General features: G+C 42.7%; 1 protein-coding gene across 1 annotated transcript in view; it reads right to left on the reverse strand.

The window, feature by feature from the left end:
- The window catches only part of LOC119649119 (tight junction-associated protein 1), a 74,814-nt gene that overhangs the window by 4,756 nt on the left and 43,767 nt on the right, over positions 1-26,291 (reverse strand). The window contains exon 2 of the mRNA XM_038051120.1: positions 19-102. Within this exon, the coding sequence (XP_037907048.1) occupies positions 19-102 (84 nt within the window). The remainder of the gene's footprint in view (positions 1-18; positions 103-26,291) is intronic.

Raw genomic sequence — 26,291 nt, forward strand, 5'->3', positions numbered from 1 at the left:
AATCTCAATATTACTCACCGATGAGACCTTTTGGGGCACAAAACTATCCGGTTTGCATTGTAATAGTTGTATTGCTAAATTTATGTCGGTTTTATAACGTTCCTGTAAGATAAAAATGCAATTTTGATAAAAATATTTTTTTTTAATCTTTAAATGGAATTCCTATAGATAATAGACTTCAAAAGCTTCCCTGTCTGAGGAATAGATAAGATAATTGTCGCTTAATTATTCAGTATCTGTTTGTTCAATACAGAATACAGTACATACAGGCAAAGTTTTGTTCTAAGCTTCTGAGTAAGGATTGTTTTTATCGCGATTATTAATGACTTTAGTGACTTCTAAAATCAAATTCCGTCTTACTCGTGTATAGGAAATTTTATAGAATTATAGTCCTTTTTTAATTCCGCACCATTAATGTGCAAACTTATCAATATTTAATTGTCAACAATTATTTGAAGACAAAGATGTTTTCATAACGATAATAGAATATTTATTTTTAAGATGCGAGTGCTCTTAATTTAATTAAAACAGTTCGGTTCCCATTTCCACTTGTTTTTTTTCTTTTTCTAAAAAGTAATTACGTTTTCGGTTTGATTCGCGATTTCAAAAACTAGCGAGAAACGCCTTTCCTTGGTATGTTAAAAGTACAAATCCCACTGACCTGCAAATGATATATTTTATACTAAAATACTAATTCTAATGAATTTAAGAAGAAGCTGTGGATTATTTGTTTTGAACCTGATTCTATCCACAACCAAATGGTCGTGATATTGCTAATAAATTTTTTCGTTATATAAGCCTTTAAATTTGAGCACTTATGTCATTCTCGAGGGTTCATTAGTTTTGGTTTACCTATTGCCAACCGAAGTCTCCAAGGAATATATGAAGACAGGCAGGATCATTGCCTTCCAGTGCCAGTGGAAGCTTTTTTCCTAAGGTGAGACATTCCGAGTTGAATAGTTTATAAGAAGAAATAGGCTTTGTGGTTGCCAACGACGGTGCACGGATTTTGTCATAGTGATTATCAGTTATTTATATCCACCCTAGATAGGAGAAATTTTGAACGGTTTCAAGGTTGTAGCTTCCAATCTTTATTGTTTGAAGTTGACGAGTAATATCGGATATCATTGTTTATGGTGTTTACACGACTTTCATTAACGCCAGTCCAAGATCTCACGCCGAATAAGCGATTTGTATGAAGGCAATTTGTAGATATCGAGTGGTTCCTCTCATTATGTCGATATCGTCAGCATAGGCCAGTAGTTGAGTGGACTTGACACTTGCCACTTATCTTACCATCGCAGATCACATTATCAAGGGCCAAGTCAAAGAAAATGCATGATAAAGTACCTCTTATCTTATGAAGATTTGTTGATGGTGAATGGTGTCTAGTGTCACCCTGCAAATTAATCAAGGTCGGCCTTGTTGTTTTACCCTGGCCATGCCTTGCCATGATAAGTGATTCCAATAGAGAAACACACATCTTTCTAGTAAGATATTCCCTATTTTGTTTTATCAAAAGCCATCATTTTTGTCGTTTACCATCGACCTCATGTTCAGACAAATTTTGGCAAGCGAATTCTCGTTGGCGCGAATTAGGTGACCATACCATCGAAGACGTCTCTCGAAATTTTTCCATGATCGGCGCAACCCCATATCCATTGCGGATATCCTCATTTTATTTATTTATTATTTATTTATTTATTTATTTATTTATTTAATGAGGACAATACACAGAAAGCAAATTTCTTATTACATATTGTCCTCAGAGGGAGGAGCAACTAAATGGCATATTTTGCGCTTAAAGCTAGAGAGGGACATAGAGTCAAAGGAACCAAGCTGCAGGACATTGTAGGACCGGCAAAACCTCGGAATCGGAGAGTGAAAGTAAATCTCGAGCTCGGCGAAGAGCACATCAAAAATGTCCGCATTACGTGTGTTATGAGACGAGGCGATACGGAGAGTAATATCCGAGTTGGCGGAGCAGTCCATCAGACCATTGCCGAGTTTTAAAAGAGTACACATATCAAGGAAGATACGGCGTTGCTGTAGGGAGGGAAGATTGAGGGTGCGGAGTCGTGACGGATAATCAACCCGTGGAAGGTTCTTTTTGTAAAAGAGGGTCCGGGTGAATTTGCGTTGTACAGCTTCAAGAGCGCGGCCGTCACGGATGCGGTAGGGGGACCAGACTACACAGCAATATTCAAGGATGTTTTTGACAAGGGAATTGAAAAGTGTTAAGGAGGGCTGGATTGAGGTAAAGTCGGACGAGGAACGTAGGATAAAACCAGACATTTTGGAAGCTCTATTGATGATGTCAACGAAGTGGGAATTGAAACGAAGTTTATCGTCGAATATTACACCCAGGTCTTTGAAGGAGGTCAGTAGTGAAAGGGGTTGACCACTGAGAGAATAGGAAAAGGGTGATGGGGAGGGTTTCAGGGAATAGCGCATCCAGTGGCATTTGTTGACATTCAGTGTTAGCTTGTTGACCGAACACCAACGAGCTAAATTATCAAGGTTGGATTGTAAGAGAGCACAGTCCAATGGAGACGAAACAGAGGCAAACAATTTAAGGTCGTCTGCGTAAAGCAAATACGGACAGGTGAGGATGGAGACGAGGTCATTGATAAAAAACAGGAAGAGTAGGGGGCCAAGTGTAGAGCCTTGGGGAACACCAGAGGAAGGAGAGAAGGAACGAGATGAGTGACCATGAAAAGAAACTTTGCAGGAACGGTATGAGAGATAGGAGGAAAGCCAAGAGATGACTGAGGGAGGGAAGTCTAGCGAAGAAAGTTTAGAGAGGAGAATGTTATGGTCAACGGTGTCAAAGGCTTTGGAGAAATCAGTATAAACAGCATGTACCTCCTGTCGTGAATTCAAGCGTTTAGCAACAAAGTTGGTAAAGACCAGAAGATTTGAAGCCGTTGATCTATGTTTCACGAAACCATGCTGCTCTTTGACAATGAGGTGACCGAAGTGCGCGGTCAACCAGTCGTTGACGTATCTTTCTAGGATTTTGGAGCAAGAGGAGAGAAGGGAAATGGGGCGGTAGTTCACAGCAAGGGAAGGGTCTCCGCTCTTGAGAATAGGAATGATAAGGGCCTCTTTCCAGAGACGGGGAAAGCAGCATTCGTCTAGACTTTTGTTGTAGATTATACACAGGGGGAGGGAAATATGTTTTCTACAGTTAAGAAGGAAGAGATTAGGAAGTCCATCGGGGCCAGGTTCGACATTGGGGTCAAGGTTACCAATGAGGAACTCAACCAAGGAAGGCGTAAGGAGAGGAATGGCTAGTGATTCGGAGGAGTCTGTGGTTATGAAAGGTGTAGAGGGTGAAGGGCTCGAAGGAGAAAACACTGAAGAGAAATAGGTGCAGAGAAGGTCGCAGGATTGTTGTGGGGAGTTGGCAGTGGAGTCAGCGAAGCTGTTAGAAGAAGGGACAGATTGAGTTGGATTACGAGAGTTGCGAGCGTGAGACCAAAAGGGTTTTAAGTTACCGCGGGCAAGGGCGGCTTCGACGCTCAATAGGTACCTTTTACGCGCTTTTCTGACCATTGACTTCACAGTAGATCGTATAGCTTTAAAGTGAGCAAGGTCGGCGTCATTTTTAGAAGCCTGAAACTTCTTCCTCAGTGTATGTTTCAAGCGAATGTTAATATGAAGTTCCGTTGTGAACCAAGTTGGGTAAGAACGTAGGCAGGGAGGTGAAGGAGGGACATAACAGGAGAGGAGATCAGAGAGGATATTGTAGAAGGTGTTAAGAGCTTGATATGATCAAAGCGTGTCACGCCACTAGTTCAACGTAACATCTTCGTCTTCATTACCACAAGACTCTGTTCATATAACGTCGGTATCAATTTAAAGTGAGAAGTCTGACTTGCTGAGGATCCAAAATCACATATATGTCGAAAGTATCCTGATCATCTGTAAATTGTTGCATAATAATTCCAAAGTTCCACTCCAATTAAATTCGTTTATTCTACAACATCGAAATCATTGGCTATAAACCATCATTAGATGAATTGGACAAATAGTCACAAAGGTCAAGCCTTGGAAATTGAATTAAATCAACTCTAGTAGGATGAATATCGTATTGTATAGATTTTGATCCTATTAACTTGATAAGATATGCACGAGCTCGCGTTCTTTGAAATTGCTTCACTGCATGCATTTGTCCGTCCAATTGCTAGTTTGTGATCAGGATCGTATGAAGGAGTAGCCGACCCCGGGGAGATAATCATGGAAATCAAGTGGGCTAATGAAAATTCACAATTGGGTTTGAAAAACTCTCTTGGCCTTTGTCTCAACAAAACCTTATTAAAATTGATTCAAGGTCTGTCTGTTCGCCTGTTGGCATGTTTATCTTGTCACAACAATTTTTAATATTGATTGAAAACTAGAGGAGTTAATAACCTCCACAGCTGCCATATTTTAAAAGTATTAAATCAAGAAAATCTTATGATGGGTAAAATCAATAATTAATAATAATAATAATAAATAAAACTCCGCCGAAGCCGGTTCCAAGCCCGGTTGTGAAAGGAGGAGGGATGGATAGCTTCAGTCTGAATGGCTGTACGCCACCGCAGCGTCTCAGGGGGTAGGTGAGGAAAGTGCAGGAACTTTGCAGTCTTGCAGATTACTCACTAAGGAAGCTATCTCAACACCTGGCAGCTAGGGATAAAATGCACCACCAACAATGAGAAGAAGGAGAAATTTGAGGTCCGGTACGGATAACCGGCGGGAGTCGTCTGACTTGGTGACTGGGTCGGGCTCTCGTAATGGACAGCACGGCGTCGAACCCGCTAGTCATGGGGCGGTTCGGCGTCTAGGCGCCACGACGACCAGGAGCACAGCTCCGCCTGCTGCAGCTGTTTCACCACAATCTGTGGCGACCACTTCAGCAGGTTCGCGTAGGAAGCGGATGAAATGGACTGAAGAAATGAACCTCTTCATCATCCGCTCCTACTACGAAATAACGGCGGGGGCGGGTACAACATCTTACCGCCCCTTGTTGCACCAGAGATTCGTCGAGCGTTTCCCGCAATTCGCGCACGTGACTGTGCAGCGAGTCGCAGACCAGTACCGCTTTATTACTCGCAGCGACACAATCCCGGCCACCATCAGGGAGCGTGTTCGACTTGAAGTCATCGGGGAAACTGGTGACCGAGAGTCGATGGGGGCAGAGGCGGCGGCATCAACAACACCACGCCGCACTGCAGGCAACAGGTTCAGTACTCGCCGAAGCACTCTTCTCCACCGTCCAGCTGAGGTTTCCGCTGAGGTTCGCGACGAATTCCAAAGAGCGTGTATGGAATTCTCGGATATGGATCCTTTGCATAGACCAGGTATTCCCAGGCTCTATGCATCTCCAGCAACTCCGGGAATTCTATCTCAAATCAATGATGAGATTGCATCTCGACTGTGTGCTGATATTTCGCTGCTGCAACTATGATACAATCACTTGTGTATTGTGGTGCAGTTGCGGCTATTAGATTGCACGGTCAGAAGATTCGCTTTCGCGTTATTGGTTTGAGTGACAAAAGAGATCCACCATGGAAAATTCGTCTGGAACGTCGGCGGGACTCACTAAGGCAGGACATTGCTAGACTGATTCAGATCAGCACTGGCAGTGCCAGCCGACGGGTGAGAAATAAAGCGCAGAGGGTTTACCGGAACTATGCCATCCCCTGTGAGATACCCATTGTTGAAATTCTGGACACACTAAAACAGAAACTTTCTGTCATATGCAGTCGGTTACGACGGTATGGCGAAAGTTATTCCAGACGTGTCCAGAATGCAACATACGCGAGGAACCAGCGGAGCTTTTTCAGATCTCTCAACGAATCCCAACAGAGCGCCCAGACAATACAGTTCTCGGTGACGGAAGCGAAAGAGTATTGGGGTGGACTTTGGGGGTTACCTGCCCAGCATGCTGAGCATGCTGAGTGGATCACCGCCGAAGGCACCCGCCATGCCAATACACCTGGCATGAATTTCGCGGATGTTACCGAAGAGGAAGTTCGACGAGCCATAAACAGCTCGAAGAACTGGAGGGGCCCAGGTCTGGATCGGGTGCAGAATTTCTGGTATAAGAAATTTACCAGCGTACACAGTCGGTTGGCACGCAGTATAAATGAGGTCATGAGTCAGCCGGAGGAATTTCCAACTTTCCTCACTGAGGGGATTACCTACCTTATCCCTAAGAAGGACATGGTGCAGGACCCCGCAGACACAAGACCGATCACTTGCTTACCAACCCTCTACAAATTCATCACGTCCATTATTAGTGGAAGGATTAATGCGCACCTCGAGACCAACAACATTCTGTCCCAGGAGCAGAAGGGCTGCCGAGTTGGGTCAAGGGGTTGCAAAGAGCAACTCATTATCGACTCGGTAGTTGTAGGACAAGCAACTAGAGGCCAGAGAAACCTCTTCAGTTGCTATATCGATTATGCCAAGGCTTTCGACAGCGTTCCGCATACCTGGCTGATCGACATCCTACATCTGTATCGCATTGATCCGAAACTAATAAAGTTTTTGGCGACAGTCATGGAAGGGTGGCATACCATCTTATCAGTCCGTACATCTGAGGGTGCTAATACCTGAGAGCCCATCCGTATACGGAGGGGCATCTTCCAGGGGGATTCATTGAGTCCCCTTTGGTTTTGTATGGCACTGAACCCCCTTTCATGACTACTGAATGATGCTAGAGGGCATGGTTTTGCAATAAAGTATGGCCTACGTGCTAAGTGCGAACTGACACACTTGATGTACTTAGATGACATCAAGCTGTATGCTGGTACTGATGACCATCTTAGAAGTCTGTTGCGAATGATAGACATGTTCAGCCGTGATATTCGGATGGAGTTTGGATTAGACAAATGTCGAATCCAAGCCATCCGCAAAGGTCATCACGAGCCACATGCCGGACATAGCATTGGTGACCTCCACATCGAAGCTATGACCGAGACAGACTTCTATAAGTACCTAGGAATTCTGCAAGGAACCCATGCTCGAGTTGGTGATCTGAAAGAAGCTCTGCTGTTCGAATTCCTGCGACGTGTAAAGCTGGTGCTGAAATCGCATATCTCTTGGGGAAGAATAAAATAAGCGCGTTGAATGTATTCGCCATCGCTTCACTGGCTTATGCATTCGGAATATTGCCGTGGACGAAGACCGATCTGGAAAACGTCCAGCGGCGGATACGGACAACTATGTCCAAATTCCGAATGCATCACCCAAAGTCTGCCGTGGAGCGGATGAACCTGCCTCGTGACATCGGAGGTAGAGGCGTGGTTGACGTGGCGGCACAACATCATCGCCAAGTCGACTCGCTGCGCGCTTATTTTTACAGTAAAGAGCAGGCGAGTCCCTTGCATGCGGCTGTCTGTAAGACAGACTGTGGACTGACTCCACTTAACTTGAAGGATCGATCCTTCAATCCTCTGAGTGCGGTGAAGTCGGACCAAGAGCGGATCGATGAATAGAAGTCGAAGGCAATGCACGGTAAACACGTGAATTGTCTTTGGCAGCCATTTGTCGATTTGCATCTGTCGAACAGATGGCTGTGTGCTGGGGAGCTCTTTGCTGAGACGGAGGGGTTTATGTGTGCCATTCAGGATGGCGTGGTTGCCACCCGAGCTTATAAAAAGCTCATCATGAAAGAACGGGTGGAGAACGACCAGTGCAGAATGTGTGGTTCGGCGTTAGAGACGTTGGACCATCTCATTTCTGGCTGTACTGTTATGGCACCGGTGCAGTACATCACCAGGCATAATGCTGTATGTAAGGTTATCCATCAAAACCTTGCATACAAGCATGGGCTGATCACGGGGACATGTCCGGTTTACCGATATGAGCCGCAAGCAGTACTTGATAGTTCTGCTTACAGCATGTATTGGGACCGGCAAGTTCTGACTGATCGCCATACCGCACACAATAAGCCTGACGTACTGTTAGTTGACAAGACAGGTCGCTCCGCGTATATTATTGATGTTGCTATCCCCCATAATAGCAACATTGAACGGAAATACGTGGAGAAGAAGGTAAACTATGAGCCATTGGCTCGGGAAGTCAAAGAAATTTGGCGTCTCGAGCGGGTGGTTGTAGTTCCCACAATATTGTCAGCTACAGGTATTGTACCTAAATCCCTGACGGCTTCCCTTGATGTCCTGGGACTTTCGCACAGTCTGGTTCAAACCATGCAGAAGTACACCATTCTGCATACGTGCTCGATGTTGCGGGGGGTACTCGACGGATTCTCCCACTGACCTACCACCGGCCACCACCACCAGTGCCCCTTTAGTTTTTAAGTAGGTAGGATCGTCCGAGCCTAAATGCTTGGCACTTAGTGCTAGTATTAGGTAAAATCCGGCATCTGCCGAGATTGTGATAACTCGGAAATAATTAATTTTTTTTCCTTTTACATTCCATGTTATCATTTTCTTACTATTTAATATATTTTTTTCAAACTGGACCTGGTGGATTTTTTCCAATATTTTTCAAATATAAAATGATCTACAATTTATAAAAAAATACATATTTTGGCGAAAGTATATTAAATATATGTGTCCGGATAGCTGAGTGGTTAGAGCACAAGGCTGTCGTACGGAAGGTCGCGGTTCAAATCTCGCTGGCGGCAGTGGGATTTGTATCGTGATTTGATGTCGGATACCAGTCGACTCAGCTGTGAATGAGTACCTGAGTCAAATCAGGGTAATAATCTCGGGCGAGCGCAATGCTGACCACATTGCCTCCTACAGTCTACTGTAGTGTACCGTTACGGTCTTGAATGAAGTGCTCTAACACACTTCAAGGCCCTGATCCAATATGGATTGTTGTGCCAACGATTATTATTATTATATATTAAACAAGTCGGGAAACCGGAAGCTTGGCGCTTCAGGTATGAAAGGTTTTGATTATTTCTTGTGTGAGCATATTTGAGTGCAGACCTATCCCATTTGTACCTAGCTCGTGATGTTTATGCATTTAGCATATCAAACTACTCAGTTTAGTGTGATATTGATATTCAGTACTTTGGATTGCAGTGAATTTACACGGTAAAGACAACTTTCAGCTACTGTAACTTTCTTATTAATTTATTAATAGTACGATTTTGATCAAACTTGGGGATAATATGCTTCAAAGCATAATCTATATTATTGCGTAACTTCACAACTCCAGAATAAACGTAGGGAGGGGGGGGGGGAGGTGGTTTCTAGTCGATTTCCCTAAAAATATAGTAATATGCCATTATTAACTTAATTTGAGCAGATATCGATATAGATTTGGAGTATTTTGAGGCCTGGACTCCGTATAGAGGCAGCTCCATGATTTTTTCAGTTGGATAGTTTCCGAGCATGAATCCGTTAAAGAAATTATCAATCTCGACCCCTGCACTTCCCTTCTTTGCAAGGAAAGTCGAAACTAAGGCTGGAATAGAAAAGTAGACGAGACATTTCATTTGGTACCCAACATGACTATATTCAGTGAAAAAAAATGTACATCCCTCTTTTGCATGTATATCTGGGCGATCGCAGTTCTCACATGTTCACCAAATTTCATTCCACTTATATAGTCGTTTCAGGGAAAAACGCGTGTGACTGACAGACAGACAAACGAAAATGCAGACATTGAATCAATTTTAATAAGGTTTCTTTTTACAAACAAAACCTTGAAAAGTATATATAGTGTAAATTAATGATATGTTCACTATTCATTTTATTTATCGTTTGTTAAGACATGATTAATTTCCTTCTGATGTTAATTAATGATGATACTAGGCATCATTCTTAATGCTTATATTCAATCAATGTTGAATGTGTAGCAACCAGATATAGAATCGATATAAATAGAACTTACTAAACTTTTGAAAAATCATGAAGACATGGTATCCTACTCAAGTCAACCACGCAATGGAATTTTCATTACCGAATTACAACCCTTTTCGCTTGATAGTTCCTGAGTCCTATTGATGGTACTTGCAGGTTTAGACGGGCAGCGTATTAGAATTTTTGTCAAGGAACCTTTGCGTCCTGAAATCATAAGCCAACATTACGAAGGCGGGAGTTGAAATTATATAATGCCCTTCAGACATAGCATCTAAATTAATTGATTTCCCACTTCCTATCCATTATAGTAATGAAATATTTGCGTCTCGCAGCAACTGTCGGTCAGTATTGCAGTCATGTTGCGCAAGCACTCATTTAAAGTGATGAAGTTACTGTCACTTTTCTATATTTGGATATTACAATTGGCATTCCACACTGTCTACTTGCTTGCGAAAATACTAGGACTTTTTCCATTCCAGTATAAACCAAGTACCGGAGTATTTGTTTCTTCGAAAACCGCTCATATATATAGCTTAGTTCTGTTTTTAGTGGAGGTTTCCACAAGCTGGAAACGGTTTACAGTCATAAAAAGAGAAGCTAATAACTGGACGATATTCAAATCTGACTTTATAAAATGTGTAGCAATAATGAGGTATATGTTATCATATGTTGCCGCCGAAGTTGTAGTTTTCGTTCCAGTTCTTTTTCATAAGCAATGCTTACGAGTTTTAAACAGGAAGTTGCACATTTTAACTTCTTTGCCGCGCCCAAAACAAAACATTATTTTTCGAGGACTTTTATTGAAAGCAATAAACAATTTGTTTGAAATTTTGAACATGGTTCCTAATCTCGTCAAATTTACTAATTCCAATAATAGATGGATTGTGGTTTTGTGGTTTTCCGATTTTGTAATTCATTTAACTATTATGGTGGCGCTAAATATATTTTTTACCTCTTTGAGGTTTTTGCTAGTGTCCTTGCGGCATGTGAATGCTGAAACCGCTGACATCGTTTCCATAGCCATTGAATGCAAACGAGACCCTTCAACAAACTTTCAGAAAATGATTCGATTTTGTAATTTGAGTGACAGAATTGAAAATATAGCGAAATTACATAAGGACATTCATGAACTCATAAAGTCACTGAACGTATTACTCGAGTGGCAATTAGTGTTAGTTATCTCGGCAGTATTCTTCGAAACTTTGACTCAATTGTTATTTGTCTATGGTATCATCATTGGCGTAGTTCCTGTGGGTTTCAAAATAAGTTCTTTCTACTATATATTCAACATGATTTATAACACATTGCAAGTCATCAATTCCACGGATCAGATAAAAGAAGAGTCAAGGCGTTTGGAAGTAATTTTGGAACGAGCAGTTTGTGTCGAAAATGCCGACCAGAGATTCGAGCGTAATGTAAGTGTGAATTCTAATTTATTTAAATTAGAATTCGGCAGCAAGGATAACGATAATATACTATGATAGGTTAGAAGCATTGGGATGTATGAAGTTCAGATAAAAGCTATTCCTTGTTGCTGAATACTGCGCAATTCTATTCACCAATTTATTTTGTTTCAGATTGAACTATTCTCCCTACAAATATCAGTCGAAAATTCGTCCCTTTCACTATGTGGATTACTAGATTTGGACAACACCTTGAGCTGTAAATTCATTACATCAATAATAGCGCAACTCGCCATTATGATTCAATTTGAAAGAATATTTCGTTTATAAGTTTTGTAGCGTGTTAACGTTAGATAAATGTAAAATTACGATTGTCTTGAAATAACTGGTTTCTGCTTCTTCGCAAGGGTTATTGAATAAAGTGAAAGTTACATATGGCAGATAGAAGAACAGGATAATCTTGGAATGATGGTAGATGCTAGGTTTAATTATTAGATCTGCATGTATCTGCAACATACTTGAATTCAATGCCAGCAAGGATGATGCCAAATATCAGAGTACCACGGGCCGCGAGTTCCATGCTACTACGCAGCGCCATTCTTAGCAATTACATTCCAGAAAGCTTACGATGAAATGACGTATTTCGATAATGGAGAGGAAGCGCTGGTAGGCGACGATAGGGAAGGTCATAAAAGAGTCACAGAATGATTCGTAATATTGAGGTTTGGTCAACTGCTCCATCTATGAGGGTGTCTTGGACGATCTGGGTCCTACATTTATAAATGAATGGAAAATCCTTGGTTGGACGGTAGCACCGGAAAATTTAGTTGGGGAAAGCCGTGCATGCTAAGAACACTGGAATGTAGTTGAACACATGGTAGATGGGATTTAAAGTCAGCTGAGACAAGTAGAAACAAGTCGGGAAACCGGAAGCTGGACGCTTCAGGTACGAAAGGTTTTGTGTATTTCTTAGTACGTAGCACGTAATATATCCATATATTATGTGATAGTATCCACTTTCGGGTGATATTGACATTCATAGTCTTCAATTTTCAAAGAAGCAACAAATTTGAGGTATTATAACTTTGTTAGTAATAGTGCGATTTCCACCAAACTTGGTAAGATCATGCTCTATATTATAGCCTATATCGCTGCACGGCTCACGGTACTAGGATGAACTTAACGGGGGTTTCTAACCAATTACAAAAAATTGTAGTAATATACTATTATTAACTTTATTTAAACAGATATCGGCATGGAAGGTATTTCGGAGCCCAGGCACCATATAGTGGCAGCCTCCTGATTTTTTTCAGATTTTTCGGTTTGGTAGTTTCTGAGAATGGCCCCCTTAAAGAAGTGATCATTTTCAACACCCCGCGCTCCCCACCCTTCCAACAAATGTCAAAACTAAGATCGGCTTTGAAAAGTACTAATCGAGACCTTTAATTTGATACCCCACATGACTATATTTGATGAAAAAGAAATTTACACCCCCCTTTTACATGTATGGGGACCCCCCCTTAAATTCGATGTAAAAGGATGTAATTCACTGTATGCGTGAGCGTTCACAGTTCCCACCTTTCTACCAAATTTGGTGTCAATCGCTATAACCGTCTCTGAGAAATATGCGTGTGACGGACAGACAGACAGACAGACTGACAGACAGACAGACGGACAGACAGACAGACAGACTTCACCAAGCGCGACGATAACAGAATTCGAAGGAATGCTAGGTATGCTAGTCTCGGATGCAAGAAGTCGAAACCCCAAGATCATAGCTGGTGATTTCAACGCGTGGGCCGTGGATTGGGGCAGTCGCACTACGAACACCAGGGGCCGTATCCTGCTCGAGGCTTTCGCGGAGCTAGATTTGGTGCTTGCCAACACGGGAAACGTTTCCACTTTTCGTGGGACAGGGTCGGGCTCAATAGTCGATCTGACATATGTGAGTACCACATTGGCGAGGAGAATGACATGGTTCGTCAGTGAGCATTATACTCACAGCGACCACCAGGCGATTTTCCTCCAGATCGAATATGGGCCATGCGTTGATACGTGTTCCCGTGAGGCTGGAAACCGGGGCTGGTCCGTGAAGGAGCTTGAGGAGGATGCATTCATAGAGATGCTATTGGGAAGCCAAAGTCCCGGTGGTGCGGCTACGGAAAAGGTAGAGCAAATGATGGGACGCATAACAAGAGCATGCGACGCTGCTATGCCGAGGCGACGAGTTCTCGCAAAAAGGCGCTCAAACTATTGGTGGAATGAAGAGATCGCGGTGCTACGGAATGCATGTTTTCGTGCTAGAAGGATCTGCCAACGAGCTAGAGCAAGACCAGACTTCGACGAGAAACGGCTAGCATATGTGAACCTTCGAGGTAGGCTTAAGCAGGCTATACGGACCAGCAAGCGAGAATGCTTCAAGGAGCTTTGCACAGAGGCAGACCAAAGCCCCTGGGGAACAGCGTACAGGATAGTTATGAAGAAGATGAGAGGGCGAACACCACAATTGACCTGTCCGCATCTTCTGCTCGATATCGTGACGGCGCTCTTCCCCCCGGATAAAGGGGAGCGCAAACAACACAAGCGAGCACTCGACGTCTACACCATACCTGCGGTAACTGAGGAGGAACTTATGCAAATTTGCAGGAGAATTGGTGATAACAAAGCACCCGGTCTGGATGCTGTTCCCAATAGAGCCCTTAAACTCGCTGTTAAGACCAGACCCGACTGGTTTATCAGCGTGTTTGAGACATGCATGATAGAAGGAATTTTCCCCGATCGGTGGAAGAGGCAAAAACTAGTTTTGCTCCCGAAGCCGAATAAACACCCAGGACACCCTTCATCATACCGACCGATTTGCCTTATCGACACGGCAGGAAAGATGCTCGAAAGGGTCATCTACAACAGACTGCTCCCTATCATCGAATACAAGGATGGACTATCGGAGCGACAATTTGGATTTCGTCAAGCCCACTCAACCATCGACGCCGTAGACGTTGTTTTGAAGCTGGCTCGAGACGCGATGTCGTCTAAAAAATGCTGTGCCGTAGTGACATTGGACATCAAAAATGCGTTCAATTCCGCAAGCTGGGAGTGGATAAAAAGTTCACTGGCTAACACGGGTGTCCCTAGTTACTTGACTAAGCTCCTCAACAGTTACCTTTCGGAGAGGACACTTTGGTACGACACGGATGAGGGATCCAAGCAGTGCACCGTCACCGCAGGAGTACCACAGGGCTCAGTGTTGGGTCCTCTCCTGTGGAACGTCATGTACAATGGGGTCCTTGTCCTTCCCGTGCCAAAGGAGGCCACGATAATCGGTTTCGCAGATGATCTAGCTGTGGTTGTCGTCGCGAAAGAACCTGAAGACGTCGAAATGTATGCTAACGAAACCATTAGCGCCATAAAAGCGTGGTTGGAGATGGTTCAGCTTGACCTTGCGGAACAAAAGACGGAGGCGGTCTTGATTACCAATCGTAAGAAGAGAAATACGATTAATATTCGCGTTGGTGGTCACGTCATCACTTCGAAGCCTGAATACCTGGGGGTGATGATTGACGCTAAGATCAATTTCAGGGGACATCTGGACTATGCCTGTGAGAAAGCGGCAAATACCAGCGTATCATTAGCGCGGATGATGCCTAACATTGGAGGTCCAAGGTATAGTCGCAGATTACTTGTGGCCGGAGTGGTTCGCTCCACACTATTATACGCGGCACCAGTTTGGGAGGAAGCATTAGTGGAATGATCCCGATAGACATTCTGGCAAATGAGACACGCTCCCTGTACGAGACAAGGAAAATGAATCCTCTTGAAAAGGATGCAGAACGCCGAAAGGCGGCAAGGCGAGAGTCGCTGGAAAAGTGGCAGAAACGGTGGGATGACTCGCAGAGGGGTCGCTGGACCCACACTTTGATTCCCCGTATTGAAGAGTGGATCCAGCGACGACAGGGTGAGATTAACTACCATCTGACGCAATTTCTGTCAGGACATGGCGGTTACAGGAAGTACCTGCACCAATTCAGGCTGGATGATTCTCCCTTGTGTCCTGAATGTGGTTGCACACCTGAGGACCCGGAGCATGTTATGTTCCACTGTCCACGATTTCTCTCAGAAAGGAGGAGTCTGGAAGACTCCCTGAAAACCACTCTAAGCCCGCAGAACATCGTCGGGGAAATGTTGAAATCGGAGGAAAACTGGTGTGCGGTGAACACCGCCATCAAACGAATACAAGAGGAACTGGCAAGAGCGGAGCGTGCAAGGAGGACGCGAAGAACGGAAGGCGTGGTCGCGTAAAGCACAGTCCACCCCGCGAAGTAATGCTTTGCGGCGGTCCCGCGGGGAAGGAAAAAGGAGAAAGTGGGGGTGGTTTTAGTGGGTGAGAATCCCACACGCTGCTGCAATCTGGCGCGGCAGTGTCTTTCTAAGATTTCCACCTCCATCCATAAAAAAAAAAAAAAAAAAAAAAAGACAGACAGACTTCCTCCAGGTGAACCATCGTCATACCGACCCATATGTCTTTTGGACACGGTGGGGAAAATGTTAGAGCAGGTAATCTATAATAGATTACTCCCGGTTGTTGAGGGCCAAGGCGGCCTTTCAGATCGGCAGTAAAGCCAGATCAACCATTGATGCCATCAAATTGGTTACTGGCTTGGCCGAAGATGCAATCCACGGAAAGGGTAGTACCAGCAAATATTGCGTGATAGTAACCCTGGACGTGAAAAATGCATTCAATTCGGCCAATTGGAATCTAATTCGCAAATCCCTAGCGAAGGTTGGTATTCCCGCCTATCTCGCTGCTATCGTCTATAGTTACTTAACTGAAAGGAGGCTATGGTATGACAGGGCTCCGTATTGGGCCCACTACTGTGGAACATCATGTACAACGATGTACTTAATCTTCCCCTTCCGGAGGAAGCCACAGTGGTGGGTTACGCTGACGACATAGCGCTGGTTGTTGTCGCAAAGCATCTCGAAGATGCTGAGTTATACTCAAGCGAGGCAATCAGTGCTGTCAAATGCTGGTTGGAGAGCTCTGGTTTGACGGTTGCGGAGGAAAAAACAGAAGCGGTCCTCATCACGAAGCGCCGGAAGAGAAATTACGCCTGTGTTAGAATCGGGAATCATATCATCACTTCCAAGCCGACCATCAAATACTTGGGGGTAGTGATAGACAGGAAGCTCAGCTATAAGCAACACTTACAGTATGTTTGTGATAAATCATCCGCTGCTAGTATGGCCTTGGCGAGGATGATGCCGAACGTGGGAGGGCCACGGCATACCTCTAGGTTGCTTATAGCCAGGGTGGTGACCTCGATCATGCTCTATGCGACCCCAGTTTGGAGGGAGGCGTTGTGGATGTCAGGGAATGCTACCAAACTGAGTTCAGTCTACAGGAGGACAAGCCCTGAGGGTATGCTCTGCCTTCAGGACTGTCTCAGATGATGCAGCATTCGTCATCTCTGGAATGATGCCCATTGACATCTTGGCAGATGAGATGGCGAATATATACAATGCAAAGCTAACCTCTTCCTCATCGCGGACGAAGAACACTGAGAGGGAGAGATCCATAAATAGATGGCAAGAGCGGTGGGAACGCTCGGGAAAGGGCCGGTGGACGCACAGGCTCATTCCTGCCATCAAGGAGTGGTTGGAGAGACGACACGGTGAGATTAATTATAATCTCACCCAGTTTCTCACGGGTCACGGCGGATATCTCCAATACCTTCACAGGTTTAAATTGGAGACCTCACCCGATTGTCCAAATTGCAATGGAGTCCCAGAGGACCCAGAGCATGTATTCTTCCACTGTCCGAGATTTGTGGAAGAAAGGAGGAATCTAGAGGAGACTCTAGGAGAGGTGCTGGTACCAGAAAATCTGGTACCGAAAATGCTAGCACATCAAGAGAATTGGGATGCGGTCAACTCCATGATCGCATCTATTCAAGATAAATTGCGAAAGGCAGAGGAAAGGAGAAAAGCGCGGTCACGTGCGCCGCGTATAGAAGAAAGGTGACAAAGCTAGAGTGAGCTGACTCCGCCCCGTGATGTAATACCTTATGGTGGTTCCGCGGGGCAGGGAGGGAGTCGGGGGTGCTTTTAGTGGGTAAAAATCCCACACGCTGGTGTGTCCAGACCAGCGTCTTTTTGAAGATTTCCACCTCCTCAACAACAACAAAAAAAAAAAAACAGACAGACAGACAGTAAACCGATTTTAATAAGGTTTTGTGTTTACACAAAACCTTAAAAATGGGACAAAAGTAATTTAGATTAAGGGGGGACGGGTGTTTAAAGTTTTTTTTTCTTTGCATTTCTTGTTTATTGTCAACATTTCAACTCGATCGGAGTAAAATTGACGAAGTTATGAGTATTTGAACGTCCGTTTCTCCAGGCCGGTTTCTTTGGGGTCCAAAATTTTAAATCGGTTTTTTTGAAACTTGCTACCATATTTTTGAAGTTCGTGTACGCCATACTGTACTGTACTCTACTATACCAATCGTTTTAAAATTTTGCACAGTAATTCTTCATATAATTTTCCAGGTATCCCTAGAAGTTTTTTGTTTTATAAAATATTTATTGATTGAAAAAAGAGAACTAGGTTTTTCAACTTATATACCAACTGTAAAAAAAAACATGGACCCTAATTTCAACTTATTTATTAATTTTAAATTTGTTTAAATTTTTGGTTTAAGTTTTGGCATCTAAGTGTTACGAAAATTTGAAAAATCAACAAAAAAAAGTCCATCTAGAGTTACCCCGAGAAACATCTCCTTTAACAAATACATTTTGATTTTTGTGTTTCAGATGACACTATTGTGAGATACCGTGTACACCACAAAACAACTATTGCCCGGAGTGCCTCTGGAGATTCACTGTCCCTCGTTCAATTTTAAATTTTTAAGTCCGTCCCGCGATGTAATACTATGCGGTAGTTCCTTGAAGAACATGATACGAATCAGAGGGAATTTTGAGAGGATAAATATCCCAACGCTGCGCTGATTGCTTATGTACAAAGGTTTTCCGAAACGAATCGTCCTTGCGTTCGTGTTTTAGCTCCTCTCAATGATTCCCCTGAAGTTTGCTCAAAATTCATAAGCATTATAACATAGGATGTTGATGTGATCAGTGCAGGAGGACGCTGAACGGAAACCATCCTGCTTTCTGTCAATCAGGTTTCCGAAGTATTTTTTGATACATTCCAGGACTATTTTAGCTATTATTTTTATGACGGCACGGAGGACTAATTGTGCCACTCAAGACGGATGCCCTCTTGAGGATTTTAATGAACATCCTTTTCTCCCACTTCCTCGGAAAGATCTTGCATAAAAGATTATTTCAAGGTAACTTTGAAGAAACTGCAGAAGCTGCGATCAACACCTGTCATGAAAGGATGATCAAGCTCATTGCTTTTATTCCGTTATTTCGCTTAAGTGCATTGATGGCCGAAATAGTTTCACATCTGATTGGAGGAACAGGCGGGATCCACAATTTTGGTTAATTTACCACTTCATCCGCAAATTCAGCAGTCAGCCAGATCGTGGTGGATAACTGGCTTACGCCAGAGAAAAGAGCACTGTTGATGGCGGTTATGAATATTCGTTGAGCTGCTATTCGACAAAGGCAATTCTCACATGGCTAAATGAAACCTGAAGCACCAAGGCGGACTGTGTTGAGCTAATGAGATTGGAAAACAACCAGGATTTAGGACCCAAAGCTAAAAAATGCAAATGAATAACTCGATATATGATAGCTTTTAACTCATACATTGGAAAAAGCTGAAAGAAAAGAGATGGCATAGTTCTAAGCTTGAGTTAGCGGGGTAAACTTGCATTCAATAATGGTTGAAAGTATACTTTAGTAATAATACGTTTTAATTACATTATTGAGATACATGACTGGAGTGGACAAATGTGATCAGGCTGTGGCAAATTTACGACCTCGGAGGCCGACAATGAACTGATGGACGATATGGATCATTGGCATTCCCTAACTAGTAAGGAGCAACGATGTGCTAATAAATGCGGAGGAAAAACAAACTATAATACAATGCAATAGTTCTTCATTCTAATAACATCGTGATTTAAAAGGTGAATCTGTTACTTCGACTTTTAACATACCTTAACTTTAACTACATCTACATACTTAGATTTTGTCATATATATCGATTTCACTTACTTCGAATAGGAAAGAGTGTGTTGTAGCCGCAGTGTACCCAATAAGAGATACGTATATAATTTTATACACTAATAGGTTAGTAGAAACGGGTTGTATGTAAAGACTATCTAATTCAGTTGTCATCCATTTTCCTAATTAGAATGATTATTAATTTAAAATTCAATGGCCATGCTCTGAGCAGAAGCGCTAAATTTTGTGATATTAGTGCCTCCTGTTTAGTCATATATCTCATGTTCGTCCTAAATGTGATAACCTACAATACTCAGGCCACCAATAAGTTCACATTGACTTTATGTAATCAATGACGCAGCAATTCCTTTAGGAAATAATCAAAAAATGAGGTTCGTTCATAATTAGAAAGTATCTTTCCTTCCAACGCTCGCGTCGTCAGTTGAGCGTTTCTTATCATGCAAGTAGCTCCACGTATCCTACGAAACATCATACAAACTTTGTACTATTCGTCTAAGATATTGTGTCTTACCACACTGCAATGTGATGGAAATAGTTTCAAAAAGAATCAAAGGGAGCTGATGCTAATAATCATTCATACAATTGTTTTTATCTACACTTTTACAATTGGGATCTTATACATTCCATTTTGTATTCAATTTATAAGAACTGACGATAAAATGTATCTGGTGCAAGTGATTTTTCTCATCTATTTCGTTGTTTCCTTTGTGGCGTTCATTTTCACTTTTTTAACACAATATTCTAGCCGGGCCGCAATTATTAAACCACTAAACGATTTTCTTGATCTATTTAATGCAGTCATATCTTTCAGCGAAAAGGATGTGTTATTCGATAATCAATTTCTGGTTCATTACTTGTGGAAATGTAGTAATTTATCCTTTCAAACATATGTAATGGTGTCCTCGTACCCTGGAGATGGTATATTTTTTGAGAAACTCGTCTATTTTCAATTTACGTACATATGTTATGTGTTGATTAATAATTCCTTTTTATTTTATTTCTGGTGTTGGACAGTTGTGAACATGTTTAAAATTCTCAATCGTAAAGTCTTTGTAGTGAGTGAAAAAATTTCTCTTTTGCATGCTGAGCAGGTGAAAGACTCTCAACGAAGCATTAAACTACCAATATTTTATGACGAGTTGGAGTATTATATGAAAATCCATTCGAAACTGTGTTGTGTATCAAATGAGATAGTGAGAATATTAGAGTTGCAGATATTGCTATCCTTCGCAAGCACATTCATCCATGTCTTAAGTGCCACGTTTATTCTATATAGCTTGAGGAAATTTGATTCAATTATTCTGGGTCCCTTATTCTTGCTTTCGAAATTCAATGATCGCATGTTAGTGTCAAATATATCTGAAGAGTTAAGAAGCCAGTCATGTCGAATTACCAAAATATTGAAGAGACGCCTGAAAGCAATACCACCAGATAGCCAATTAAATACAATGGTAACTACATTCAAATTCGGCATTGCTAATATCGGCATAAATGTTCAAATTGCAGGTTCAATCGATTGGTTTTGGTTTGATATTCAACAAAGTTGATATAAGTGTTTGTGGGATGTTTCACATTTCTAGAAAATTACTTTTTTCATATTTACTTCTTATATGTAATTTTATAATAATTTTGGTACAGTTCGGATGATAGCAGGGAATAAACATTTCTGAAAGCAAAAACTGTTTTAATGATTTTTAGACTGCCAGAAAATAATAGCTTCTCATTCAGTAACAAGTTAGACAAGTTCCTCGCCACTCAACTCCTCTCTCCCACCAATGCTCCCAAATCTCTCGAGGTAATCATTGCCTCAATAGAAATCATATCATCGTCTCCCCAACCAGGTATTAGAGCGTGGTCCCTAATCTGGTCCCTAAATTCACTCCTATGTAGCTACATCATAACACATCCTCCTCTGGCACGAAACATCTCCCATTTCAACCTGGCCTTTCCTACCTATGTAAAGGACTGCCGCTCGTATTTTGACGAAAACTCGATTAATAGAAACACCAGAACGGATTTGGACTCAAAGGCATCTCATTCCTTGAAAACTTCCCTGGTCAAATAGTGCTCCCACCGTCTCTAACTATTAACCTCCTGAAAACCACCGTCGGTTAAATGATACTACTGACAAATAGCACAATTCATCAGTACATTAAAGCAGTTCAGGAAGTATGTGATTAACTTTGTCGGTCTGTATTTTTAATTTCAGAAATCTCATCACACTACAGAGCTTTCGGCCAATCCGCCGCCACTTCTTTCAGCACTGATGAAGGGAACAAGTGGTTCCCGAAATATCGCTAGAATAAATACCCACACCAACGAAAAAGAAACAACAAGTTTTTATTACTTCATTTAATTAATCGTTCTTTCATGTTGCAAACACTAGAGCGCGTCCCAGACATTCACTTAAAGACGATCTTGGAGAGGCCGGTTCTCTTCGAATTCAACCACGCCAGGCAAATTTACAGAGACCGGGAACTGGGAACTAGCCACTTGACCAGAGCTACAGTGAGCGCAATTTCTATAGGTGCTGTGGCATTTTTAATAATTTTCAAGGAAGGCACAAAGAACGCTTGCTGTATCATGACCACTTGCATTAATATCTGTTCTCGGGTTTGCTGGGAAGGCGTTTTGACATTTGCAATGTGATCAGCTGATTAGTTGTGCTAATTTCTATGTTTTTATGGTGAAAATCCGTTTTCAACTGCGCAATTTCTATAAGTGCATACGAAAAAAAATTTATAGTGTGTTGTTTAGAGGGGGCTTTTCGTACAAAAAACGGTGTGTTATTAGTAATAGTATTGTTTAATGTTATATAGGTTAAAATCCATAGTCTTATATTATTGTTTTATATAGCAACAACAGTATGCCACGTGGAAAAGTATTAACTGAAACAGAACGAGTAAAAGCAGCCACTATGAAGAATCTGGGATGCAGTATGCGAGCTATAGCAAAGGAAATCGGCAGATCATTAAATGTTATCCGAAATTTTTTCAAATTAGGAGAAAAATACGCCGCCCGAAAGCACCCGAAAGGAAACAAAAAAGTTGGAAACAGGCTCATCACACAAATTAAGGATGAAGCGACGAAAAATAAATTAAGTCCGGTTGAAATTGTTTCCAAACTGAATCTTCCCATCAAAAAGAGGCGTGTTCAGCAAATTTTGCAGGCCGATATCAATTTAAAATACAAGAAACCCGCGAAAGCTCCGCACCTAACACAGTGCCATAAAACCGCCCGGTTGGATTTTGCACGGAAACATATGAAATGGGAAGATGAATGGAAAACAGTTATCTTTTCTGATGAAAAGAAATTCAATTTAGATGGCCCCGATGGGTTTAGTTGTTACTGGCACGACCTACGAAAAGATAACCCTCCACGTATGAGCAGAAACTTTGGTGGTGGAAGTTTAATGATTTGGGGTGCTTTCTCCTATCATGGAAAACTTCGTCTTGGGATAGTACCCACAAAAATGAACTCAGACATTTACACCGATTTGTTAGAGGTTATTCTTGTCCCATATTTAGACGAGAAAAATAACATAGATTTTATTTTCCAACAAGATAACGCCGCCGTCCATGCTTCCCGATTCACAAAATCTTACCTAGATTCTAAAAACATAAAAATAATGGAGTGGCCCTCCCGTAGTCCCGACATAAACCCAATCGAAAACCTTTGGGGAATATTATCCAAAAGGGTTTATGCAAATTGGCGGCAGTTTAGCTCAGTCGCTGAATTAAAAAAGAAAATATTAGAGTGCTGGGGGGAAATCGATGATAATGTACTAAAAACCCTTATTAATTCAATGCCAAACAGAATATTTCAAATAATAAGAAATAATGGTGCAAAAACAAAATACTAAAGTTTGATTGATGTCTTTTATTCGATTGGTAAAAGTGTTACAATGAAAGTGCACCTATGGAAATTGCGCACTGAAATGCTATTTTTTGTTAATTTTTTTAAGAATAATATTTATTTCGTTATTTTTTGTTTGTATTATAATTTAAAATAAATGTGTCCACTTTACTTTGAATATAATATTTTGTTAAGTTGATGCGGACTTAGGACCCCCTTCATTCTCAAAACGAATAATATTTTGTTTTAACATGAATTTCATCTCAAAATTGAAAAAAATTGGGTGTGCCTATAGAAATTGCGCTCACTGTATGACTAAAGGAGCGATTCAGAATGGCATCATTTCTTAGGAGCTCTGGTTGATAGTAATGAATGAATTTCAATGGATACTGGAGTGAATGTGTTCGCGTATTCCGACGGCTTGGCAATATTTGTGCCAGGGATGTTTCCTCCGTTATCTAGAAGATTTTGAAAAGCGCATTGGGAAAAGTGTACCTGTGGGGTACAAGACGCGGTCTCGGCATACATCCAACAAAAACCGAGCCATGCACAAGCAAAACTTCAAAGGGGATTTTGCGTTGGGATTTCCAACCAGGGCAGACCATTGATATGTCCCGGAGTATCGTTCACCGACGGATCAACGCCGGAGCAGAAGTATTCTCGAGTCGTACGTTCTTCCAAGGTACATATCAGTGTATTACAAGCGCAGACATTTGCAATACTGGAGGCCTGTCAATGGCTGGAGCATGATTCGAGCGCCAAGTGTAGTATAAGAAATTCTGACTGACAGGTATCATCATCATCATCAACGGCGCAATAACCGGTATCCGGTCTAGGCCTGCCTTAATAAGGAACTCCAGACATCCCGGTTTTGCGCCGAGGTCCACCAATTCGATATCCCTAAAAGCTGTCTGGCGTCCTGGCCCACGCCATCGCTCCATCTTAGGCAGGGTCTGCCTCGTCTTCCTTTCCTACCATAGATATTGCCCTTATAGACTTTCCGGGTGGGATCATCTTCATCCATACGGATTAAGTGACCCGCCCACCGTAACCTATTGAGCCGGATTTTATCCACAATCGGACGGTCATGGTATCGCTCATAGATTTCGTCATTGTGTAGGCTACGGAATCGTCCATCCTCATGTAGGGGGCCAAAAATTCTTCGGAGGATTCTTCTCTCGAACGCGGCCAAGAGTTCGCAATTTTTCTTGCTAAGAACCCAAGTTTCCGAGGAATACATGAGGACTGGCAAGATCATAGTCTTGTACAGTAAGAGCTTTGACCCTATGGTGAGACGTTTCGAGCGGAACAGTCTTTGTAAGCTGAAGTAGGCTCTGTTGGCTGACAACAACCGTGCGCGGATTTCATCATCGTAGTTGTTATCGGTTGTGATTTTCGACCCTAGATAGGAGAAATTGTCAACGGTCTCAAAGTTGTATTCCCCTATCCTTATTCTTGTTCGTGTTTGTGTTTGACCAGTGCGGTTTGATGTTGTTGGTTGATTCGTCTTCGGTGCTGACGTTGCCACCATGTATTTTGTCTTGCCTTCATTGATGTGCAGCCCAAGATCTCGCGCCGATTACCGCCTGGTCGATCTGGATGAAGCCAGTTTGAACGTCTCGAGTGGTTCTTCCCATGATGTCGATATCGTCAGCATAGGCCAGTAGTTGGGTGGACTTGAAGAGGATCGTACCTCTTGCATTCACCTCAGCATCACGGATCACCTTCTCGAGGGCCAGGTTAAAGAGGACGCATGATAGCGCATCCCCTTGTCGTAGACCGTTGTTGATGTCGAATGGTCTTGAGAGTGATCCTGCTGCTTTTATCTGGCCTCGCACATTGGTCAGGGTCAGCCTAGTCAGTCTTATTAATTTCGTCGGGATACCGAATTCCCTCATGGCCGTGTACAGTTTTACCCTGGCTATGCTATCATAGGCGGCTTTAAAGTCGATGAACAGATGGTGCAACTGTTGTCCATATTCCAACAGTTTTTCCATCGCCTGCCGCAGAGAAAAAATCTGATCTGTTGCTGATTTGCCTGGAGTGAAGCCTCTTTGGTATGGGCCAATGATGTTCTGGGCGTATGGGGCTATCCGGCCTAGCAAGATAGTGGAGAATATCTTATAGATGGTACTCAGCAACGTGATACCTCTATAATTGCTGCACTGTGTGATATCTCCCTTTTTATGTATGAGACAGATTATGCCTCGCTGCCAATCGTCAGGCATTGATTCGCTGTCCCATACCTTGAGCACAAGTTGATGAACCACTTGGTGTAACTGGTCGCCTCCATATTTAACCAATTCGGCTGTAATTCCATCGGCTCCTGGCGACTTATGATTTTTTAGCCGATGAATTGCACGGACTGTTTCTCCTAAACTTGGTGGTGGCAGTATTTGTCCGTCGTCTTCAGTTGGCGGGACCTCCAACTCGCCGATGTTCTGGTTGTTCAGTAGCTCATCAAAGTACTCAACCCATCGCTCTAATATGCCCATTCTGTCGGAAATCAGATTTCCCTCTTTATCTCGGCAGGATGAGCATCGAGGTGTATAAGGCTTCATCCTGCTGACTTGTTGGTAAAACTTCCGCGCCTGATGCGGTTGCTCCCTGTACTTTTCTAGTTCACAGACTTGTTGGTTCTCCCAGGCTTCCTTTTTCCGTCTGTGAAGTCGCTTCTCCGCTCGACGGAGTTCGTGATAAGTCTCTGCGCGTGCCCGCGTTCTTTGAGAATGCAACATTACTCGGTATGCGGCATTCTTCCGTTCCGTTGCTAGCTTACATTCATCGTCAAACCAGCCGTTCCGACTCCTTTTGCGGCTGGGGCCAAGTATATTTGTGGCCGTATCCATGATAACGTTCTTCAGGTGGTTGTGAAGATCATTAGTTGATGCTTCATCTCCAGGTCCTCTATTGACTGCGGTTATTGCGGCATCCATTTCCCTCTTATAGGTGTCGCGGAGGGTTGTGTTGTGGATGGCTTCAGTGTTCACTCTCACCTGATTGTCAGAGGGGATTCTAGGTGGTATTGTTATTCGAGCTCGGAGCACCATGC

This window comes from Hermetia illucens, chromosome 2 (genome assembly GCF_905115235.1).
Source record: "Hermetia illucens chromosome 2, iHerIll2.2.curated.20191125, whole genome shotgun sequence".
Classification (NCBI taxonomy): domain Eukaryota; kingdom Metazoa; phylum Arthropoda; class Insecta; order Diptera; family Stratiomyidae; genus Hermetia; species Hermetia illucens.